Below are 23,238 nucleotides of genomic sequence, written 5' to 3'. Positions count from 1 at the left end.
GACGTTTTCGAGGCCGATTACAACAAGTTTGGCACCCTCGGCCTTGGAGATGGGTTTCACACCCTTTGTGAGTTCAGACCAATTGAGAACTATGTCCTCAATTATGGAAGAGGGAGAACTATCTGACCAAGAAGAGACATTTGAGTTGCAGGGATCTGCAACCCCAGTTCAGGAGGAGTTATCCTCAGAGGAACGCAGGTTAAAGGAACTACATGATTCCTTACATGAGGCAAGTGGGTTAGATACTTCCCCGGAGGTGGAGTTCGCTAGGCCAGACCCGGGGGAGCATGCTGAAACCCCCTATAGAGCCTTAATGGCCAGGATCACAGAATTTATGGGATGGTCAACACCTTCACAGGCTTTCCAACAAGATGACCTCACGGATATTCTTGATAAAGGTCCACAGGAGGATCCTGTAGTGCCTTTTCATAAAGCTCTTCAAAGAAAAATCATGACGAACTGGGAAACCCCAGATGTCGTCCCGGCAGTAAATAAAAAACTGTCTGCTAAATACAGGGTATCTTCTGCAGACCCGGAGTTTTTGTCCAAACATCCATCCCCAGAAAGTCTGGTGGTACAGGCAGCATCTTCTACTGACATCAAGACTGCTTACCCTACCGTCCCACAGGACAGGGACGATAAAAAATATGATGCTATGGCAAAGAAAGATTTTTCGGCACGTAGCATGGCGTTAAAATCTATTAATGCTACTTGCACCCTTGCTAGATTCAGCCATACACTTTGGGAGTGTGCTTCTACAGCGGCTGACTGCATCCCGGAGGGAGAAGAAAGGGAGGCGTTCCTAAATATCATACAGGACGGTAAAGACGCTATGTTCGAATCCCTCCAGACGGGCATTGATTCTGCTGACAGTATCAGCAGAGCAATGGCGGCAAGTACAACAACCAGGAGATTTGCCTGGTTGAGAAAGTCTGGTTTTGCCCCAGATGTGCAAGCCAGGCTCTTGAACATGCCATTCGATGGCTCTTCTTTGTTTGGGAAAAAGGCGGATGACAGTTTAGAAAAACTGCAAACATCAAAGGCAGCAGCAAAATCCCTAGGCGCTGCAATCCGTCAGACACCTTTTCGTTCCACAGGATCCTCTGCGAGAGGCAAGTCCTTTTCGCTTGTACTCCGCATTCGGAAGAGGTAGAGGACGACCGGCTCAAAGGGGACAAAGAAGAGCTACCCGAGGTGGACGGGGTAGATATTCAAAAGCCGCAGCAACAGCAGGTGCCTCTTTACCATCGGCATCTGCATCAGCCGCCCCAAAACCACTCTGAGGACTTCCCTCACAAGACACCTGTAGGAGGCAGGTTAACTCAACATCTGGCGGAATGGCAGGCTATCACGTCAGATGCTTGGGCATTGGAAACAGTTGCCCAAGGTTACTGCCTGCCTCTCCTACGCATACCTCAGAGTCATCCACCGGCGATCAGCTCTCTAAAAGCTCCAGATCCGCTCCTCTTGCAGGAAATTTTAGACCTGCTAGAGAAAGGTGCCATAGAACCGGTACCTGTAGCGGAGAGGAACAAGGGCTGGTACTCCCTTTACTTTTTCATTCCAAAGAAAGACGGAGGACTGAGACCCATCTTGGATTTGCGAGAATTGAACAAATTCCTCAGGAAAGACAAATTCAAGATGGTAACTCTTTCTCAGATCCTTCAGGCCCTTCAGTTCCAGGACTGGTTGGTATCTCTGGACCTTCAGGACGCTTATTTCCATGTGCCTATCCATCTCAAACACAGGAAATACCTGAGGTTCGCAATTGGCAACTCTCATTATCAATTTCGAGTGCTGCCATTTGGGCTGACCTCTGCCCAGAGGGTCTTCACCAAGTTAATGTCTGTAGTGGCTGCAAGTCTAAGGAGGGAAGGGATTCACGTCTACCCCTACCTGGACGATTGGTTGATCAGGGCTGCATCTTCGGAACAAGCTCAGATCCAGCTAAATCACGTTTGCCGCTCCCTTCACAGACTGGGCTTCTCCCTCAATTTAAAGAAGTCACAAATGATACCATCGCAGAGACTCCAGTTCATCGGAGCGATCCTAGACACTTCCCTGGGAAAAGCCTCGCCACCAGAGGTGATGGCTCACGATATTCTACAGATGGTTACCAAGTTCCAAATGCCCAACGTCTCCCAGCCTTCGACTTTTTGAGGTTGCTAGGCCTCATGGCATCCTGCATTTTCCTAGTGCCAGAGGCTCGCCTGAGAATGAGATCCCTCCAATGGGCACTGAGAACTCAGTGGTCACAATTCTCAGGAAGAATGACAGATCTTCTTCAGGTTCCCGACAGGGTGGCTCGAGACCTTCAGTGGTGGGCCTGTCAGGAGAACATTCTGAAAGGAGAACAGTTTTGGCAACCCTGGCCGGAGATAACAGTAGTCACGGATGCCTCACTCACGGGGTGGGGAGCCCACGCCAACGACTTGACCATCAGCGGTCGTTGGTCTCCATCGGAGTCCAGACTACATATCAACCTGTTAGAGCTGAGGGCCATCAGACTTGCGCTGAAGGCGTTCCTGCCATCTGTACAAGGAAAGAATGTCCTGATAATGACGGACAACACAGTGGCCATGCATTACCTCAACAAAAGAGGAGGGTAGGATCACTACCTCTGTGCAGAGAGGCGATGCAGCTCTGGTTTTGGGCAATCCAAGAAGGAATCTCTCTATCGGCAGTTCACCTAGCCGGAGAGAAGAACTTGACAGCGGACGCTCTGAGCAGGCAGAGCACAGTCTCCCACGAGTGGGAACTAGCTCAGGAAGTCCTTCAAGAGATCTTCGCCCTTTGGGGAACCCCTCAGGTGGATCTGTTCGCCACCAGTGTCAACAGGAAGTGCGATCTGTTCTGTTCAAGGGAATTTCCCCCGAGAGGAGCTCTGGGAGACGCGTTCATAGTGGAATGGGAGTTTCCACTTCTGTACGCGTTCCCACCGGTCCCTGTCATTCCTCAAATGATCAGGAGGTTGAGAAGATTCCGGAAAACCATGATCCTAATTGCCCCGGATTGGGCCAGGAGAACGTGGTACCCGGACCTTCTAGACTTGTCCATCTGCCCTCCATTTCGACTTCCACTCAGAGAGAATCTACTCTCACAGAAGGGAGGTCCGGTTCTCCATCCAGACATCAAAACCCTCAACCTTCATGCTTGGCTTCTGAAAGGCTGAGGTACAAGGATTGGGACCTCCCTGATGATGTTATGGAGGTGTTGCTTTCGGCAAGGAGGCCAGCAACAAAGTCTTTATACCGCTGCCGTTGGAACAGATTTTGCAGCTGGTGTAGAGAAAAGAATATCGACCCCTTTTCATGTGGTACACCAATGGTTTTGTCCTTCCTACTCTATTTAGCGAATTCAGGCCTTCAAGTTGGCACCATCAAGGGCTATCTCGCAGCGCTATCCATCTTTAAGCGCACTGCGGAAGAACCATCCTATTTCAAGTTACCCTTGGTAATACAGTTTCTAAAGCGGTTAACTAACGTTTATCCCCAAGACCATTCCAGGTTCCCCTATGGGATTTAAACTTAGTCCTAACTTTCCTGATGGGCACACCTTTCGAACCACTCCATTCTTGTTAGTTAAGATTTCTTACCCTTAAAACTGTTTTATTAATAGCACTTACATCTGCTAGAAGGGTGAGCGAGTTACAAGCTCTTTCTTGTAAATCCCCTCATACAATCTTTCACAAAGACAAAGTTGTTCTGCAAGTGAAGCCTAATTTCCTCCCAAAGGTGGTTTCTGAATTCCATATCACTCAGAAGATTACCCTTCCATCTTTCTATCCTCCTCCTCATCCGGGGAAAGAGGAAGAGAGGTTACACAGCCTGGACCCAAGAAGGGCTCTAAGTTTTTACATCAGTAGACTGGCTAGGATAAGACAAGCGGACCAGCTGTTTGTAGGCTACGCAGGTCACAAGCTGGGGTTACCGATAACTAAGCAGACCATTTCCAGATGGATCATTCTAGCCATTTTGGAATGTTATAAACTGGCAGGAAAAGAGCCCCCTCAAGACCTTAGGGCTCATTCGACCAGAGGTATCGCAGCTTCATCGGCCCTCAAAAGAGGAGTGCCGGTTAGAGACATATGTGCGGCTGCCACATGGTCGTCCGTCCATACCTTTACACGGTTTTACAACTTGGATTCCTCCTCCAGTCAAGAGACTAGGTTTGGAAGGGCAGTATTGCACTCTATTCATCAATAAAAAGAAGCATGAAGTCAGTACTCCCACCTCCAATAACAGAATATTGCTATGGGAGCCTATCTAAGATAAGGAATACGTCGGAGGACACAATCCCTTCGAAGAACAAGTTACTTCTTACCTTGTAACGTTCTTTCGATGGGATGTTCCTCCGACATATTCCTTATCGACCCTCCCATCCATCCCCGCAGTACTACTTCCCTTGTTGTTGCAGCTTACGCTCCTTCAGGGTGATTAGTCTAGTCCAGAAAGAATTATTGTGGGCTACAAAACGGAACTGAGCAACGGACGCTGCGCGCGGCCTTTATAGGCAGGATGACGTCGACGTCGATACGCCGGCTGTCGCGGGACATCGACTCGGCGGACATCGACGCGCAGCGCCCTCTAGAGAGAATTTTTTCCGAGGCCAGCAAAGCTGGAAAGAGATATCTAAGATAAGGAATACGTCGGAGGAACATCCCATCGAAAGAACGTTACAAGGTAAGAAGTAACTTGTTCTTCTAAACCTTCCAGCCATCACCTCTTTGTTTTTGCTTTGCCACCCCGAGTGGGACGGGTATGCCCAGACGTGGGTCCCGTGCTTGCTGGGCCTAGAGACCCAAGCTACTCCTCACTGATGAGCCCCAACAAGGGCGAAACATGTTTGGGGATGCTTGTGGTCTCGTGCAGAAGGGATGTGGCCTAGCGGTTCGGGATGGACTGCCCCTTTTGGGGTGGGGCCAAGCCTGATTTGCATATGCTCTTTCCCCTTCTGTAATGGCTTGGCAGGCGAAGAGCGGTGGTCTGGAGGGTTGCCCAGAGCAATGCCAGTGGTTAAGATTAATTCTAAACCTTCCAGCCATCACCTCTTTGTTTTTGCTGCAAGGTCTCATACAACCAATCCCACCTGACGGAATCAAATGCTTTAATCTCAGTTAGGGAAGCTACTATGCAGGCCATCCATCACATGAGGAAGCTGACGCAGGTTCCAGGTGCTGCTCCTGCTCAGCACATACCCCATCTGGTGTAGTGCATGAAATAGATAGAGCACGGAACAGATCCAATGCATATGACAAGTGACATGGCCTGAATCGATAATGCATGATGAATGAACGAAGTGAATAGAGCGGATGAAATCGTTAGAATGGATGAAGCGCGTGGAACGGATGAATGTGCTGAGCAGATGAATGTGCTGAGCAGATGAGTGTGTAGTTCGGGTGAGTGTAGAATGCAGGAGCAGATGAATGTGCAGAGCGGATGAGTGTATAGAGCGGATGAGTGTATAGAGCGGATGAGTGCGTATGAGCGAACGACTTTGTAGAGCGGATGAGTGCGTATTAGAGATCGACTTTGTAGAGCTGATGATTGCATATAGCAGATGAGTGCGTGGAGCGGGTGTTAGGGAGAATTCTCTAAAAAGGCTAATTTCCCAACCCTAGTGAGTCCCCAGCAGCTCTGCTGGATTTTTGGGGTTTATTTTTTTTCTCCTGCTAAGAGTGAGACTCTTTTACTCCCACTCTTAGACATGAATTGAGGTGTTCCTTTATCTTTCCATGTGTTTTATGGGCTATGGGGTTTTACTCCATAGGGTCTCATGTGTTTTTGATGTGGGTTACACAGCACCCTCCGTGCCGTAACCCAGGGGTGTCGTAGCGACCCCCCAACATAGACTCCATACCCTGGGACTGATTACTGTCTCCCAGGGCATGTGAAGTCACCATTGGCTTTACTAGTCCCAAATTATAAACAGAAACCAGTACAAACCATCATATTGTGGACGTACTGGTCGGGGCAATTCGATTGCCCCGGGATCTGTTGTTCGAGGGGGCACGTCTCCGTCCCCCCTGATCGAGTTTTGGCTGGTGGCAGTGGATAGTACTTTTTATATTCGACCGCAAATATATCTCTATGGAATTTTCCCATTGTTCGAGGCTACCAACTTTAATTATTTAATTCTTATAGCCTCGAACATACCGCGGGTTTATTTATTTAATATTAATTCACCGGTTGGTATTTTTTGCCAGAACTCGATTCTAAAATAGCGTTTGTGTTCTCTTCTGTGACTCCAACCCAAGTCGAGCCCTTTGTTCCACTTTTTGGCAGGCTTCTCCACAGAAGCCTCCAAAAGTGGTGCCACTCTGTCTGGGTACCACAGGGGGTGTGGGAGGGGGTTTAGGCACTCTGGACTGAGTTGCCTTGGTAACTCAAGTCGCACTCTTGTGTGATTGGCCCAAGTGGTGAGCCGGCCGGCTCACCACTTAGCATGTTTGATTGACAGCTAGGCTGAATGAATGGGGGTGTGCTGCATAAAAGCAGGGCTTTGGGGACTGGAACTTCAGAAGTCGCCACAGGACCTAAGAATCCGAGGAGGGAGAAGCTGAGCCAACCTGCAACGACGACACCACCGGTAGGGCCCTGCTGCACCGTCTCACCACTTTTCCCGACGACAGAGGAGATCTCCATTCCGGAGAGTCTTCTTCCTTTGACTGGTGGGGATAACCAGTTTTGCCTTCTTTTCACCTTCCTGGAGCATCTTGTGGCCGCCTTGCCCGTGCCAAGCAGCCCGGCAACCGGAATACCACGGCTTACCACTACCGCAAAGAGAAGGGTAGTACCTTTTAACCGAAGAACTCTGCGGCTGGTTTCTTCCCTTGCAGAGCAACGACCTTCATCTTTCCTCCACGGCGAGACCTCCTCTTCCTCTGGATGAAACACCGACTTGCACCCGCTGCCACGAACAACTGCCCCCGCTGGAGCTTCCTTCACACTTAAGGTACTGTGTCCCGCCTGGCTTCCCTTGTGACAGATCGTTCGGGGTGACAGTAAAGCCTCGACTTTCTAACCTGGGCTGGCCTGGGACAACCTAGCTAACCTTTCCTGACTTTAATTTCATCCTTTTTGTGCGAACTATCTACAAGGCCCTTTGGGCATAACCCCACTGTGTGAACCTGGATCCCTTCTGCTTGCTCTCTCCAAGAGCTGGGCCTTGCAATTGACTTCCTTGCTCTCCAGTAGAACTCTGCCTATCCTGCCTTACTGTGGTTCTTTTAAAAGTATTGAAATTTGTGTGTTTCCATAACTCTGCCTTTTTCCCTCCCTTTTTTTATATAACTTATTAGAGTGCCATCTTATGGTAAGCGCTCACCTCTGTCTGAAAATAAGTGGTGTTTCTCACTAAGGCTTGTCTAATAAGTAATTAGGGTTGTATATATATAATAGTGACTGTGTGCTGAATTTACTTACCTCTCTTTGTGCTAGTGTAATCTACAAGTGTGTCTTTAAATAAATAATTATATACTTTTACACCAAAGCTCTGGTCAGTGTTTGCTTGTGCTACTGTATCTCTGTACCTATTGTGTATACTCTATATACTGCCTAACTCTTCTTGAGGGAAGTCTGACTGCTCAGCCACAGCTACCAAGTGAATCTATGTGGTACAGACTGCTACCAAGTGGATTTACTGCCAAACACCTGTAGTCTTAAATCTATTGCAGTGATCTTTAAGCGAACTGAACAGGTTTCTGCCTAACAGCGGATGAGTGCGTGGAGCGGACGAGTGCGTAAGAGAGGCGGGGTGCGTAAGAGAGGCGGGGTGCGTAAGAGAGGCGGGGTGCGTAAGAGCAGACGGAACGGGGGACGTATGTGGACAGAACGGGTGACGTATGTGGACGTAGTGCATAAAATAACTTGGAATACACGGAACGGATTGAAGTGCGTGGCGCGGACTGGAGCGCATAGAATTGCGCGACTTATATGGAATGTTTTGGAGTGCATGGAACGTTTGAAAGAGCATGTAACCCATCATATCACATCACCACGCTTACTCTCTTCTTTACACCACCATTCAACTAGAACACAGAGATACTATGGCACCATTCGGTATAGCTGTTCTCATACCAACATCTGCCTCATACTCCCCAACTAAACACTGCTGGTTACACACCCCCCAGCCAGGTGTTCGCCTCAGGCCTAACGCAGCCACAATCGGTCTGGATAAATCCTGCCAGAACAAACACATACTCTTGATCTCTCAACCACCACACCTACCGCTAAGAAGCAGCTATTACACGAATGCCACACCAGCTGCACACTCTCTACTCTCTCTACTGACTTGACCTTTGGTTCCCAAGGGCGTTCAACCTACCAGCGCCTTCAGATCATACCAGTGGTACATAAGGCGCTATATAAATGCAAAGTAACATATATTATTTCACTAATCACCTCTGTTAGCCTGTTTGCCAATAGGCCGGTAAGGATTTTATTATCCTGATTAATCCTAGAGAGTGGCCTATAGGAGCAGCAATCACGAGGGGGCTTGCCAGGTTTCAGCACCGGCCCACTCATGGACCCCCTCAGGCTCCGAGGGAGACTGCCTGTCTCCCACGCTTTCTCATACATTTCCAGGAGCCTTGGCGCAAGTGTTGTTGCATATGTATTATAATATCCCCCAGCAGACCATCTGGCCCAGGGGTCTTACCCGTCGGCAGAGACCTTATAAACAACATAATCTCCTCCACCATGAGCGGGGAATCCAGTATGCCCGACTTCGTTTCATTTAGAGTGGGTAACCCTATCATAGTCGGGGCCTCCACAATCTCACTCTCACTCCCCTCCGATCCCGTGGAATACAGGGTTTCATAGTATTTTGAATACACTTCATTTATCTCACTTTGAGTCTTCACAACGTTGTCGCCTTCATTCCTTACTGCACACATAATTACCCTTGGTTCCTCTCTGCGACACAGCCGCGCCAGCAATCTACCAGGTTTGTTGCCCTCCGCATGTGCCCTATGGGTGTTTTTGACAAAGTGAAATTTGCCAAGGCGCTTCCTTTCCTTGATGCAATTCTGGCGCAAAGCCAGTAATTGCACTTCTGCATCTCTGGCCCCCTTCCAATCTCGCTCCACCAGTTCAATTTCCGCCTCCGTGCATGTGAGGGCCTCCAGCATCTCCCTTCTAAGCCCGTCCATCTTACCAATATCTGCTCCTCATATTACCGTTTTAAAACTATCCCACAAAATCCTGATCTCCATAACGCTGCCAGTGTTGGTTTCAAAATATTCTTCTAGTCTGTCATTGAGGTAGTCCTTAGAAACACCATCCTGTAGAGCTTCAGCTCTAAGATGCTAGGTTGAGTTTGGTGGCCTGGACGGGGACGCCTGCCAGTTAGCCATCAACAGAGCATGATCAGAGAGGACCCTGGCTTTATACTCCACTGTCCCAAACTCCTCCACAATATCCTGGCCAGTGAACATGTAATCTATATAGGTATGAAACCTGGAGGGCGCTGCGTAGTGCGAGTACCCCCTTGCTTCTCCATGGTAGCTTATCCAGATGTCTACTAGCCCAAAGTTCTGCACCTTTCCACTAGAGGATTGAGCGTGCAATTAAAACAACTCCACCCCCATATCCACTCAGCACTCCTGTACGCTGCAACCCTAGAGTAGAAGGAATTAAAGAATGTTGTGGCATCACTGTTCGGTGCATCGGTGTTAATGATCCACACCTGGCCAATTTTCAATAAAACCATGTATCAGTACCATCCTACCCTCATCATCCCGTTTGAACTCTTGCAACTGAAAAGGGACCGATGGTGCAACACTTGTGTATAGGCGTGTTATAAATGCTATATCATATCAGATCAGGACATAATTCGAGTGGGGGGAGCCAAACATCTACCCACCCCACAGCCCCCATTTCCTATTAATCACCTCTTGTTGATCTGTTAGGTGTGTTTCTTGCAACCGAGCTATACATACTCCCATCCTCTTTAAGTACGCACTCACCCGGAGCCTCTTGACAACATTATTGAGGCCTCATTACATGTGAGAAATGGTGATCCTATTAGCTACTATTCGTGCCGACGCAAGTGACACAGACGCTGCACTTTTGAGGTGGGATTGAAACCCAAAAATACATGAGAGGGATCACCATTACTCCCATCCACACACGAGGAACAAGAAAATGGATGTGCTTAGGATTAATGCCCTGTTTTGAGGAAGGCTCAGTCAGAGCCGAAACACGTGTCAATAAAAAGGGCTCTCTTATGGGAGATACGTGAATTCAAAATCTCCATCTGAGTTAGTTCATCATTTCAACAATTAATACATGTGGCGCAGTCAATGTGTGAAAACCTGGCACAAATTAGTATAAAAACCTCGGAGGGGAGGTAGTGGTTCCTCGTATTTGCTTTCACACTGACGCAACACCAGCTAACTGCTTTCTTCTAAATAAAGGGTGCAAGACCAAAGAGGTTGACACCCGAAAACTACGTCAACCTCCCATAAAAACTCAATTATGAATCCCGCCTGCATTTTATGTCATGGTTACACAAGGATTTTATACTTGACCAGGCCCTAGGCTTGTGCTTTTATGCAAAGTGCTCAAGGACAGAAAGTCGGTCTTTGTCTCTACAGACCTTTGAGCCTTCCACTTGTCATGGTTAGCCTAGGCATGCTGAAGCCATGCCCAAGGAAACACAGATGACAAAAACCTTTTACGTACTTCATTAGGCACCCAACAAGAATTGGTTGGGGTTGTGTCAGAAATCCTAAATTTGCAAAATCTCCCTGAAAAGTTAGCAAAATGGGGTATCTTCTTTTATGTCATGGTTACAACACAGATATTTTTGTTTTACTTGAGCAAACCATAGGCTTATGAGTGTAGGCAAAGTGCTTAAACTGTCTTTGGCTCAGTAGCGGCGAGGCTTGTGAGCCTTCCATAGTGTCATGGTGAGCAAAGGCATGTTGAAACCATGCCCAAGAAAACAGTGTGCAAAGCACTATTTATTCCCCTAGAATAGCCAGGTTCTATAGATGGGAAAGCTGGAAGGAAATATGGGCACACTTAACTGAGGGTGGGATTACAATCACGGCTTCCTGCGAGAAGAAGCCCCGGTCCTGGCTGCCTGGAGATTTTATAGCCCTGCTAGGAACTTTATGGTAATGATTATAGTGGTGTGTGAGGCAGAAACCTCTTAGGCTGAGGCACTTATGGGAATTAGTTTACATAATCCAGCTTTTGAATAGCCTTCTCAACCTGGACTTCAGTTATTGTATCGTGTTAATAGAGGGCATCATGTGAATGTTGGATCAAAACTGGTGTGTAGGGTCTAGTTAACAGATTAGATTTCCAGGTCTAGCTTCTGTTCCTATTTTCTTTTTTTTAATTATAACCTGACGTTGCATGACTCTAACCAGTTTGCATAAAAGGAAACCAATATCATGCCCCCGCCCCCTTAAAAGGAATGAATAGGTACATTTAATGCAAGTAAATAAACAGCAACACTCAATTCACAATTATGCATTTAGCTTTGGGAAAAGAACACATTAATCCCAACAGAACAAAATATTACACAACTTGTTTCTACAACTTAAAAACATGAAATGGTCATAGCATACCAAACCTAACTGAGTGTAGCACTTCAAAACTGGGCAGACCATAGCCATGGGTTCCCAACCTTTTGTGGGCAATGAGCAAGATTTGTTTATCAAACGAAATGGTGAGCAACAGCCGTAGTTCGATGAAACATATTGTCTTTCAGGTGGTGGCAAAATGATTTCAACCCAAATTGCAACGGTCGGAAATTGAATTTTGCAAATAGAATGCATTAATGTGCATCAATTTAATAGTAAATCGAGGTCCAAATGTAGACCATGTGACTTTCTTATAGTTTTTAACTGAATTTGAGATTAAGTTGATGTTTTCAAGGAATGTAAGTGGCAAATGGGGCATTTGTAAGCACAAAACACCATTAATACTGGTCAAAACATATATGATTTAAAGTGTACTTTACTGGGGCTTTATAGTTATTGTCCAAGAAATATTTGGGAAACAAAGTGGCAAATGATGCATCTGGAATCATGTTAGGCCAGTAATGTTGGTCACATCATCAAGCATTCAAATACTACTGTACAGAGGGAGATGGTAGTTCTACCTTTGATATTTGCAGGAATATATTGACATTTTAATAAGGAATTTACAAGAAATTCATTTGCAAATACAATCCATTAAATCATGGAGAATTATCCAATCCTCTTGCTTATTTGTCCATTATCCAAATGCCAGATGGGCAAAGTTTCAGATTACCATTTTTTCAAAGGAATGCTGCAATGAATAGAGGCAGCTGGTGAAATTCAGAATTGGAGGAGCGTAAATATTTGCTCAGAATATGTGTAAGGCACCGAGCATAGCAAGGGAGCCCGAACCAACCAAAAGGCGGTTAGGGTGGTTTATCCCCCCACCAACATTGGAACAACAATGTTGGTGGGGGGATAAACAATGCGTGGAAATGGTGCATTTTACAGCACACTTTCTGTGAGAAAGTGGGCAAAAAGCAATCCTTTGCCCTCAGTTGTGTATGGAAGTGTATGAAAATGCTCAGTAGATCCAAGGTATTTTTCAACGTGTTTTCATGATGCCTTTGCTGACAACATAATTCCAGTATAAAAACCATTTTTATGCTTGCTCTGCCCATACATGTCTATACAGGAGGCACCAATATATGCAACTCAGCTAGGAAACAAATTCCATGCCACAGAAAAAAAGTATAGCCAGACTGGCTGTAATAATGAAGGCCAATCTAGCCACTTAATGATTTATGTTTGCTTTTTGTCCTTGATACCCAGTAAAAAAAATGCACACTAAAAATATATCGCTAGATAGGCATGTATTAGTTTGGTTTTACCTTTGATGCCCAGTAAAAAAATGCCATGTCACAGTAAAAAAAAAGTAAATGTAGACTGGCAACCCCAATGTATGCCAGTCTAGCCATGTAATAACACTTATGTTTGCATTACCCCTAAATCACACTAAAGAATCTTTACTGTGCATCAAGGGTAAAGTGAAAAACAATGCCATGCCTCCAGCAGCCCCCAAACCTAAATTGAGTGACCTGCTCCCCTTTCATGCATGCAGGCACACATGCATTTATACAACATGCAATATTTCATTCACCCGCACATTCATACATCATTAAAACAACTCCTTCCATGCACGCATACATATAAATAAACACTCAAACATACACAAGGACATCTATACAAACACACAAAAACATTTCATACGCAAAAGTCACTTCACTTACCTGCTTACACCCTCAGCACATGCTGGCCTGGAGGACCGAATGGCACACCTTTCTTCTCCATAGTGTGAACATGCTGACTGACAGGAGAGGACTCTGTCAGTCAGCGTGTGTTTGCGTTTAGTGGAATAATGAGAGGCAACAGGGCCAGAATTCCAACGCCTCACCATTCTTTCATTATGGTGTGTTATGTTTGCTCTGCACTACAAACAAAAAAATATATACCCCTGCTAACAGTCCACGGTGATAACAAAGCACATTGGTGGACTGTGCTACCTGCTAGTCAATCCAGTCATCACCTCACTGCCGATAGTGAGGAGCTGCCACTGGCAATGAGTATGGAACATTGTTGATAACTATGTGTGATTGCTTAAAATGAAAATACTGCCTGTATAAATTAGACATATGCAAATGATTCAATGATGGAAAATTGGCCATGCATGCCACCTATTGATCAATGATCCACATTTTAACTGTTGATGGGAACCGGAAAAAGAAACAGAATTACTCACCAGGGCACAAACATGTATGCCACTTATTTTGCCCATCTAGATCCCAAACAGAGAACTTTATTCAGTAGCAGAAGGTTTGCAGCCAAACTGTGGAAACATCTACCCACTCAAATCTGCAATATCTCAAACCAAAGTTTTGTCATAATATCAAAACACTTCTATTTCTACAATAATTAGGTTGGTACATGTATCCGGTTTGAGGGTTTTTACAGCACCAAAATGCCTTTGCAAAGTGTACACTGGCTGTATAAAAAAACAATTATGTTACAACCACTAGACCGTTTCATTGGCGTATGGAACATTTCTAACAAATGCTGTGATTGATGGGTACAAACACACATCTTGCATGTACAAAAATGCCAATTGGAACTTGTATAATTTTCACTCATTTGCCTGTTAGGAGATGCCCAGTTGGTTACAGTACTTCCTGGACAAAGGAAGTACCTTCACCAGCCAGTGCTCCTGCTCCAAGTGATGTTGCGATTGTGGAGAGTTGCCATGATAGGCAGCCCTAGTAAATGAGGGCTCGATGGATAGTTTTGTTGATGATTACAGCAGCAATAGCATTGTTTATCCCTGTGCTTTCCAGGTTTGCCTAGGTGTTAGCCTCCAGGTTCTCCTGAATGCCCACCTAATTGGGCCAATGTACATTCCACACCCAAATGGCCCAGGTAGTGTGGGTGTAGCAGGAGGTGGTTATGGCTTTTGATTTCATTAGTTAGATATTCATGCAGCCGCGAGAATATATAGCCTCAACAGTCACATCATGAGCTTGCTACCAGGCTCTCTGTGCTATAGAGACCCATGTGACCACCCAACACCTGCGCTTCAGCCTACCATGATGATGTCTCCACAGCACGTACTATGTCATCTACCTGCTAGCTTTCCTGGTTCATCATAGACTACCATAATTCTCGATTCACTGTAGCACCTCCTCCTTCTTGGCTTCCATACAGTAGCTCTGAGCAACTGGTGAGCTACATTTTAGCGTGCTGCGAGCAACATGTTTCTCCCGAGCTACACGTTGGGGATCACTGGTCTAGAGCATGGACTCAAAGGAAAACATATATTTGAATTGTGTAAATTAAGTTGAGGCTCTTTTTTGACAGTTAATTGAAATACATTTGTGATTTATAGGAATTACATTTTAGGTTTCTATGTATTCATAATGTGTGTTTTATTGATTCTTTGTATTATGAAATTGTATGGATCTGTTTTGCCTTTGACATATCGCAATAAAGCACTAAAGTTAAATTCGCTGTACTTTGTTACTAAGAAATTGACGGTGTCATTGTACCACTGACAACGTAGCTCAGCAAGTTACACACTTCCATGATATCTGCCAATAAAAGGTTTGAATCTTAGCAAAGTTGTCTAAGGTTTAAAGTATCCTTTTGGTTTCAAAAGTAAGCATCAGGTTCTTGTGGGTATTGTTAATGGTATATTAAAACATTCTGTGTAATTTGCTTTGGAAGGCGCTCTATATAATGCTTGTTCTGACATAATGCTTTTCAGGTTTGGGCTTCCAGATTCCCGCCGTCATGGTGAAAGCATTTGTCTGTCTCCATGCAACACTCTGGCAGCTGTAACGGATGATTTTGGAAGAGTCATTCTGTTGGACGTTGGACGAGGACTTGCCATACGCATGTGGAAAGGTAATGAACATGGCAATTTCCCTAATCAACATATTGTTCTGAAAAAGTAAGCTTTGGTTCCTTAAATAGGACATACTATATGTGAATATGGTTATGTATAAAACACAATACTCAATGTCAGTTTTAGTGGGAGTTTTATAAGCATGCGCTTAGTGATCAGTAACATGTGATCAAGACTAGCTCCTTTCTTGTTTAACCTTCCTACATGTAATGTACTTACAAACTGTCTTTCTCCTATAAACCAGTCACTGAGCTCTGGGTCAAACTGCCCCCCCAGCCAATGACTCCCTAAGACTCTCCTCTGGCAGCCATCTTCAGATTTGTACTGCATGTTCAAGTGTTGGGAGTCCTTGTGTTTTGCTCTGAGAGCTTTTCTACGTTTTCGCGCTTTTTCGATAAAAAGGTCCTATTTTTGTCAAATAGAGCTTGTGTGCTCTTTCGCTCCTTTGCCCGGCAAGCAGGGATCCGTTTGTTGGCATCTTTCAACACCCCTCTAGGGCAAGAATAGTTGGGAGTTTCATAGAAGATTCCTGAAGGCCATCAGGCCAACACCGCACGCCGGACCATGTTGAAGGAGAAGGACGGTAGTTCCCTCTTCAAGCTCTGCTCCAGCTGCAGATTGAGGAACGTGTTTGTGAAGGACAAACACTCCCTGTGCCTCTACTGTCTCCATCCGGACCACAAAGAAGTGGATTGTGAAATATGCCTTGGTTTCTCCAAGCGCACCGTCAAGGATCGTCACAGTAGGTTAGTGACGTGGCTCAACACCAAGGCCTCTACCCCGTGTGGCAAGCAGAGGCATGTCTCACCCAGCATTGGCCGGTCCAAGGAGCGGGCTTCTAAGTCCTTTGAGGGTGCTCCATCCGCCGGGGGCCAAGACAAGGCCTAGCACTGCAAGTCCGTTTCCGTCAGGGTTGCTGCACAAGTGTGTCCCGTAACGAGCAGGGCGCGCTCAACTTCACCGTCTGCTTGCATCTCCAGTCATCGCTCCAGCTCCTCCTCGAAGAAATCGGCTAAACCAGGGAAGCTGCAGGAGAAGCCAGAGAAGACCAATGCGCAGGGTAAGGATGTCCGACCTGCCCCCAAAGGCCCAGGTGGTCCAGATGAAGTAATCCTCAATGATAGGGCTGGTGGCGGCCGCCCTCTCGAAGGCGAAAGGGGCTGACCCGGCCCAGGGTACCCTGACGCCGCCCAGAGTGGCACTCCTCCCAAGGCGGGAGGTTTCGGCCAAGCCGGTTGAGAAAACATCAGAGAAGAGGATGCCATCCATGAGCCCAAGACTAACCCTTCAGGATGCAAAAAAGGGTTAGGGGGAAGTGGATGCCTCTACCGTGTTGGCACAGATATTTCTTCTTCGGACGAAGAGGACCTGGTGTCCGTTCACATGGTCCCGGAGGACGTGGGGAACGATGACGACGGTGGAAACGCGAGGACTACAACAGTGGAAATGCCGAGTGGGACGACGGCGAGAATTCCGAAGATGTGGGAGTTGGGCCCAGCAAGCCTACCCCCCACCCCCGACACCTCCCAGGGACATATTGGTGGACTTCCTTTCAACTCTCCTCACGCTGGTGCCGGAGATCCAGAAGAGGATGCCAACGGCACCCCAAACACTGGCCCCGGTGGCAGAAAAAGAGAAAACATCACCCGCCGCACATGGGGGCGGACATGGCGAGTACGGACACAGACAACGGCAGCGTTTTCCCTCCGCTGAGGGCTGCTCCCCCTGATGAAGTGGGGTAGTTCCACGCCATGGTCGCCCGTGTGGCTGTGCTCTTCCAGCTGACGCCAGAAGAGACAAAGAAGGAAGGTTTCCCATGCTGGTGGTGCCTCTTCTGGTCGATGTTTGGGACGATGGCCTGGCACTGATGAGAAATCCCGCCTCAGCCCCAGTGAAAAGAGACAGGCTGGAAACGTAGTACCGGGTGCCAGAGTCCGCACCCAAGTGCGACTCAGTGGTCTCGGCGGCTGCGAGGAAGAAGTCTTCAAATCCCTCTTCTTCAGCCTCTGTTCCCCCGGACAGCGAGGGGGAAGAAGTTGGACGCTGTGGGTAGGAAGGTGATCTACTCGGCAGCAACTACAGTCAAGGTAGCGAATGCGCTTGCGATCCTGGCCAGATACAACAGGGAGCTGTGGTATAAGGTGGCTCTGCTGCTGGAATTTCTCCCCAACGACAAACAGGTTGAGGCGCTGTAGATACTCCAAGAGGGAGAGGTGGCATTGGACCATGCCATCACCGTGGCCCTGGATATCACGGACACAGGGTTCTGACAGATGGGGAACAGTGTCTGCCTCCGTCGTCGTGGCTGGTTGAAAGCCACCAACTTTCGGTAGGAAGTTCAGATAAGGGTCCTGGACATGCCCTTCGATGGGGACAGTCTCTTTGGGAAGGCCATCAACGAATCGCTGCAAGCCATTAAGACGACATGTAGACGACCCATGCGCTTGGCACGCTTCAGCAACATCGTCCTTCTTTTTGTGCCTCAGGAGGAAAATCCGGCAGGTCGTCGAAGGGTTTAGGTGGGGGATCATCCTTGTTCCGCCAGCCCTCCCATTCCATGACCCATGTGGCCTACAGGGGTCGTTCCAAGGCTTCCGGTGGTGGCCGACGTCGTTGTTCCCAAGGCGGCATGGGGGGAGGCCGGCTGGCGGCTTCTTCAGCTAGTGGGAAAATATCTCCACCAACGGATAGGTGCTGGACGCTCTCGCCCTCGGACACACGCTAGAATTCCAGCAGAAGTGTCCACGGATACCACCGGTGGCCTGGCAGGAGCCGCACATCCCTCAGCTCCTGCAGGAAGTACGGGCCATGATAAGAAAAGGGCCGATAGAGCTGGTTCAAAAGCGACTCCGGGGCTCCGGAGTCTACTCCGGATACTTCTTGGTAAAGAAGACTGGGGGCCCATTCTCGACCTGCGGCGTCATAAAAAGTACCGTGTTAGGCAGAAACCTGTGCAGTTCCCTTAGGGACCACTGCAAAAGGCTTAAGACCACAGGTGTTGGCAGTAAACCCAATTGGTAGCAGTCTGTACCACCCAGATTTACCTGGTAGCAGTGGCTGAGCAACCCGACCTCTCTCAAGAAGAGTTATACAGTATATAGAGTATACAAGATAGGTACCAAAATACAGTAGCACAAGCAAACACTGACCAGAGCTTTGGTATCAAGTATATAATTATTTATTTAAAGGCACACTTAGAAACACTCTAGCACTATTATTGTAAGTAAGTTCAAAAACACAGTTACTATTAATATATATACATCCCTTATTCCTTATTAGACAAGTCTTAGTTTTTTTTTTTTATTTCTTTATTAATTTTATTCAACCAACAATACAAACCAAACATGCAGTGCAATTTATAACAGTTCCATTAACCACCTTTAATCTTTAATCACTGCTTCCCCAGTCCCACCCCCCTTTATGAGCCTGTTTGTTCTTCGCATTCAGTATCTGCTTCGCGTGGCTGGGCTTCGTTGCCCTCTGATTCTGTTGGATCCGATACAACTCCAAACATTTCCGCTATCAATGATTTCCATGCCATCAGGGAGCCCACTTCTTCCTCTCCACCCATACTACTCATCTCTTGCCATACCATTGTTTCGGCCACCGCCCGTTTCGGTAATTCCTTCCACCATACCTCCAACCGCGGCTTGTGACACTTCTTCCATCCCATAGCAATCCTTCGTTTTGCAAGCACATATGCCAAATCTTTCAATTTCCCCACATGTTTAAGTTTCCGTGATCTAGGGATCCCTCCCAGCAAGCAAGCCCAAGCTGTGTCTATGACAAACGTGACCCCTTTCGCCACTAGCTTTTGTGCCACTTCGCCCCAGAAGCATTCAATTATCGGGCATGACCAAAACATGTGTGTCATGTCGGCGTTCTCCTTGTCGCACTTAGGGCACGCCTGGCGCCCAACGTTTTTGAACTTTGATATCCTCAGAGGGGTCATGTATGCCCTGTGTGTTATATATAGTTGTATTTGTTTTAATCTGGCATTTCTTGACACCTTATTGTGGTATCCCAAGGCGCGACTCCCACCTCCGCTTCCCATTCCAATCTCAAATGTACCATATCCTTCCCGACCTTAGTCATCACCATCTCATACAATCTGGAGATCTCATGCCCCCCCCCTCCGATATGTCATATATTGCCCCAATAATCGCATCTGGTTCCTCTGTTAAAATTGTTTAAGGCCACATTTTCCGAATTTTCTGCACTATTCTGTGATACGTAACATATTGACCTGTATGTAATCCCGCTACTTGCCCAAGTCCTTCGAAATCCCTAGTGGTCCCTTCTTGCCAAATGTCCCCCAACGTAGCCAGCCCCACCGATTCCCAGGAGGTCCTGATAATCACCCTCAGCTGCTTATCTCCCCCTGCCAGTGCAACCAACGGTATCTGCGGGGAGCATGGGACTGGGTCCCCCATCATCCGACAAGCTCTACGCCACATTCTCCACCCAAGCGTCATCATCCCAGGGCGCTCATTCATTTCTGACTCAGGCAACCAGATCATTTCCTTTAAGTAGAACGGAGTACAGTTCTGCCCAAACAACCTATGTTCAGGAGTCTCTTCATCAGAGAGCCACTTGGCCACATATTGCAGTTGATGCGCTACATAATAAGCCTCGAAATTAGGCAGTTTAATACCACCTTTTTCATAGAAGTTCTGCAACTTCCATAATGCCACTCTATTATGGGTGCCATGCCATAAGAAGTCCCTACACATACTATTCAGTTTAGCAAAGAACTTCTTAGGTATCATATATGGGATATTGCTAAAGTAATGTAAAAGCCTAGGTAGGACCACCATCTTAAGCATCGCTCCTCGTCCCATCATTGCTAGGGGCACCTTCTCCCAAAACTTCATGCATTTCCTGATTTTCTCAATGGCTATCTCGGTGTTACACTTATGTTCCTCTTCTGCTGTGTGGTACACGTCTATGCCAAGGTAGCGGAAAGAACTCACCGCCCACGGTATTTGTAACACCGGCAGCCTTTCCACAGGGGTTCCCACATAGCCCCCCAGCGGGAATATGCTATATTTTTGGTGTTTCACCGCTATGCCGGACAGCCTGGCGTACCTCTCCAGCACTTCCAAAATATATTAGAGATTTTCTTCCGGGTATTTTAAATATAATAACAAATCATCTGCATACAAGGATATTAAGTGTCGCTCCCCTCATACCTCAATACCTATGGTGTCATATTGTTGCCTGAGGTATATTGCTAGGGGCTCCAAGGCTAAGATGTAAAGCATCGGGGACCAGGGGCACCACTGCCTAGTGCCTCTGCTAAATTGCCATCTCTCAGATATCACTGATCCTGTGCTAACCCTGGCCAGTGGTTCACTGTATAGCATCCTAGCCCATTTAATATAACCTGGCCCTACTCCATATCCTCCTAGGGCCGCCAACAGCCATGGCCACTTGACCAAATCGAAAGCTTTAACTGCGTCTAGTGACACAATCGCCATTTCGCCTTCACTCCTACACCCCCATTCGACCACCCGATGGGATCGCCTGTGGTTGTGAGTTATGTTCCTGCTCGGGACATAGCCCGTTTGATCTGGATGAATTAATTTGCCAATTACCCTCCGCAATATGTTTGCTAGGACGGCTGTCAATATCTTACTGTCCTGGTTTAGCATCGATAAGGGCCTGAAGGAGCTACAACTATGTCCTGGTTTATTGGCCTTGGGGAGCGGTACTATGATCGCTTCTCTGAGCGACTCCGGCAACCGTCCCACCTCAAACGCTTCATTAAGCATTTCTAGCATTGAGGGGAGCACTTCCACCCTGTATACTTTATCAAATTCACTAGGGAACCCGTTTGCTCCTGGAGTTTTGCTAGTGGGCAACTGCCTCACAACCTCTTCCAATTCCTCTAAGGTAATTGGTGCGTCCAGCTCTTCCCTCTCTTCTTCACTTATCTTGGGCAGTCCTATATCTCCTAGTGTTTCAATTATCTCTTCTTGGCTGCTTCTCTCTCTATCCTCATATAGCACCTTGTAATACTCTGCAAATTCCTCATTGACTCCTTCTTGGGTATCCACTTCCTCGCCATCCTCTCTAGTTATAGTCCTAATCAGGGGTCTAGGGGTTTCATTCTTGTATAGCCAAGCTAGGAGCCGTCCCGTTTTATCTCCCCTTGCATGCTGTCTCTCTATGTACTTTTTATAATTGAGGTTGCAGAGCCTTTCCCAGTGCTCCACGCACTGCTGCTGTAGTTAAAGTACTAGTTCCGTATCCGCATTGCCTCTTCCTAGCGCTTTTTCTAGTTCCTCCTATGCTCTTTGTAGGTCAGCTATTACACCACCCTGCAATCCCCTTGACTTTGATATGGCAACCCCTCGCATCACCACCTTAAAGGCCTCCCATAGTGTTCCTGACGAGTCAACACTGCCAGTATTAGTATCAAAATAGTTAATAATCTCATCTCTTATGTCCTCCCTAAAGACTGGATCCCTGAGTGCCTCTGCGCAGAGGCGCCACGTTGGAATCCGTGCTCTCGGGGGGCAATATTGCCATCCGAGGACCAGGGGCGAGTGATCCGAGAGAACCCTTGCCTTATATTCTATATGGGTACTTTCTGTCATTACATCTGGAGTGGCAAAGTCATAGTCAAGTCTTGTGTGCAGCTGCTGCGGGGCCGAATAATGTGAGTATTGTCTCTCATTGGGATGCTTTGTTCTCCAAACGTCTACCAAGCCAAAATCGTCTAGCAGCATCCGCAATGCTTTGGCCGCTGGGGTGGGCCTATCAATCCTATCATCCGACCTGTCTATCTTGGGATTTATTACACAATTGAAATCCCCGCCCCAGATCACCGCACTGCCCACACACACGCCCAGGGTGGTGCACAGAGTCCTGAAGTATGCCGCTGTGTTTTGGTTAGGGGCATACGTATTCACAATACATATTTCTCTGTTCTCTATCAGCCCCTTCATTATAACCATCCTCCCGTCTGTCTTCACCAATTCTTCGATTAGCTTAAACAGGACGTGCGGTGCCACCCAAACCAGCACTCCCCTGGCATAAGCAGAGTATGATGAGCCCACCACAGTCCCTTTCCATTTTTTCCCAATCGGCTCTACTTTCTCTCGTGTCGTATGCGTTTCCTGTAAGAGTGCAATATCTATATTTTACCTTCTGAAATACAGCATAACCTTATTCCTCTTCAAATAACTATTGAGTCCTCTGACATTCCACGTTATTACCCTAAGCTCCCCCATGGTTCGTTAATTCTTCCTCTTCTTCCCTCCAGCCAGTCCTCTCCACCCACACAAAGCAGTTCCCTCTCTTTAGTCCGCATAGGCTCTTGTTTAAATTTAAACTCCCCATAACTATATACACACCAAACTCCCCGTCTCCTCCCCCTCTCCGAACCCTTCCTTCCCCAACAACACCCTCCCCAACAATTGCCCAGCTCCATTCCTGGATCTCAGGCATCCCCACATCTAGTCCTGTCCGCACTAACCTGTGCTCAGGGCTCAGTAGGGTGAAGTCGCCCTAATGGCCACTTAACTACTTAATATTTCGGGGTAGGTTATCTTCCAACTGTCGCTTCTATTTTCAAATGCTTACGCTAGCTGTTAATACTATATAGCTATCCATTGTATTTTACCCACTATACTCCAGTCCATACAGAGCTCAGAGCTCATATGTCTATCATTGTCCAACAAGACTCGCTTCCCCAGCATACTAGGATCATCTTCCCACTTACCCCCTCACTGTCCACAGCACAAAATCTTTAATTATCTTGTCCATGTAAGTCCCGGTCTGCCTCTTGTTCCGGGCAGCC

The 23,238-nt window shown here is 47.1% G+C and overlaps 1 protein-coding gene across 1 annotated transcript in view; it reads left to right on the top strand.

The window, feature by feature from the left end:
- RAB3GAP2 (RAB3 GTPase activating non-catalytic protein subunit 2) overlaps nucleotides 1–23,238 on the top strand; it is a 2,371,691-nt gene that overhangs the window by 599,261 nt on the left and 1,749,192 nt on the right. The window contains exon 13 of the mRNA XM_069608591.1: nucleotides 15,291–15,430. Coding sequence (XP_069464692.1) covers nucleotides 15,291–15,430 — 140 coding nt within the window. The remainder of the gene's footprint in view (nucleotides 1–15,290; nucleotides 15,431–23,238) is intronic.

This window comes from Ambystoma mexicanum, chromosome 4q (genome assembly GCF_040938575.1).
Source record: "Ambystoma mexicanum isolate Mex_15411 chromosome 4q, UKY_AmexF1_1, whole genome shotgun sequence".
NCBI classification, from domain to species: Eukaryota; Metazoa; Chordata; class Amphibia; order Caudata; family Ambystomatidae; genus Ambystoma; species Ambystoma mexicanum.
This window is presented reverse-complemented; position numbering and strand designations above follow the sequence as displayed.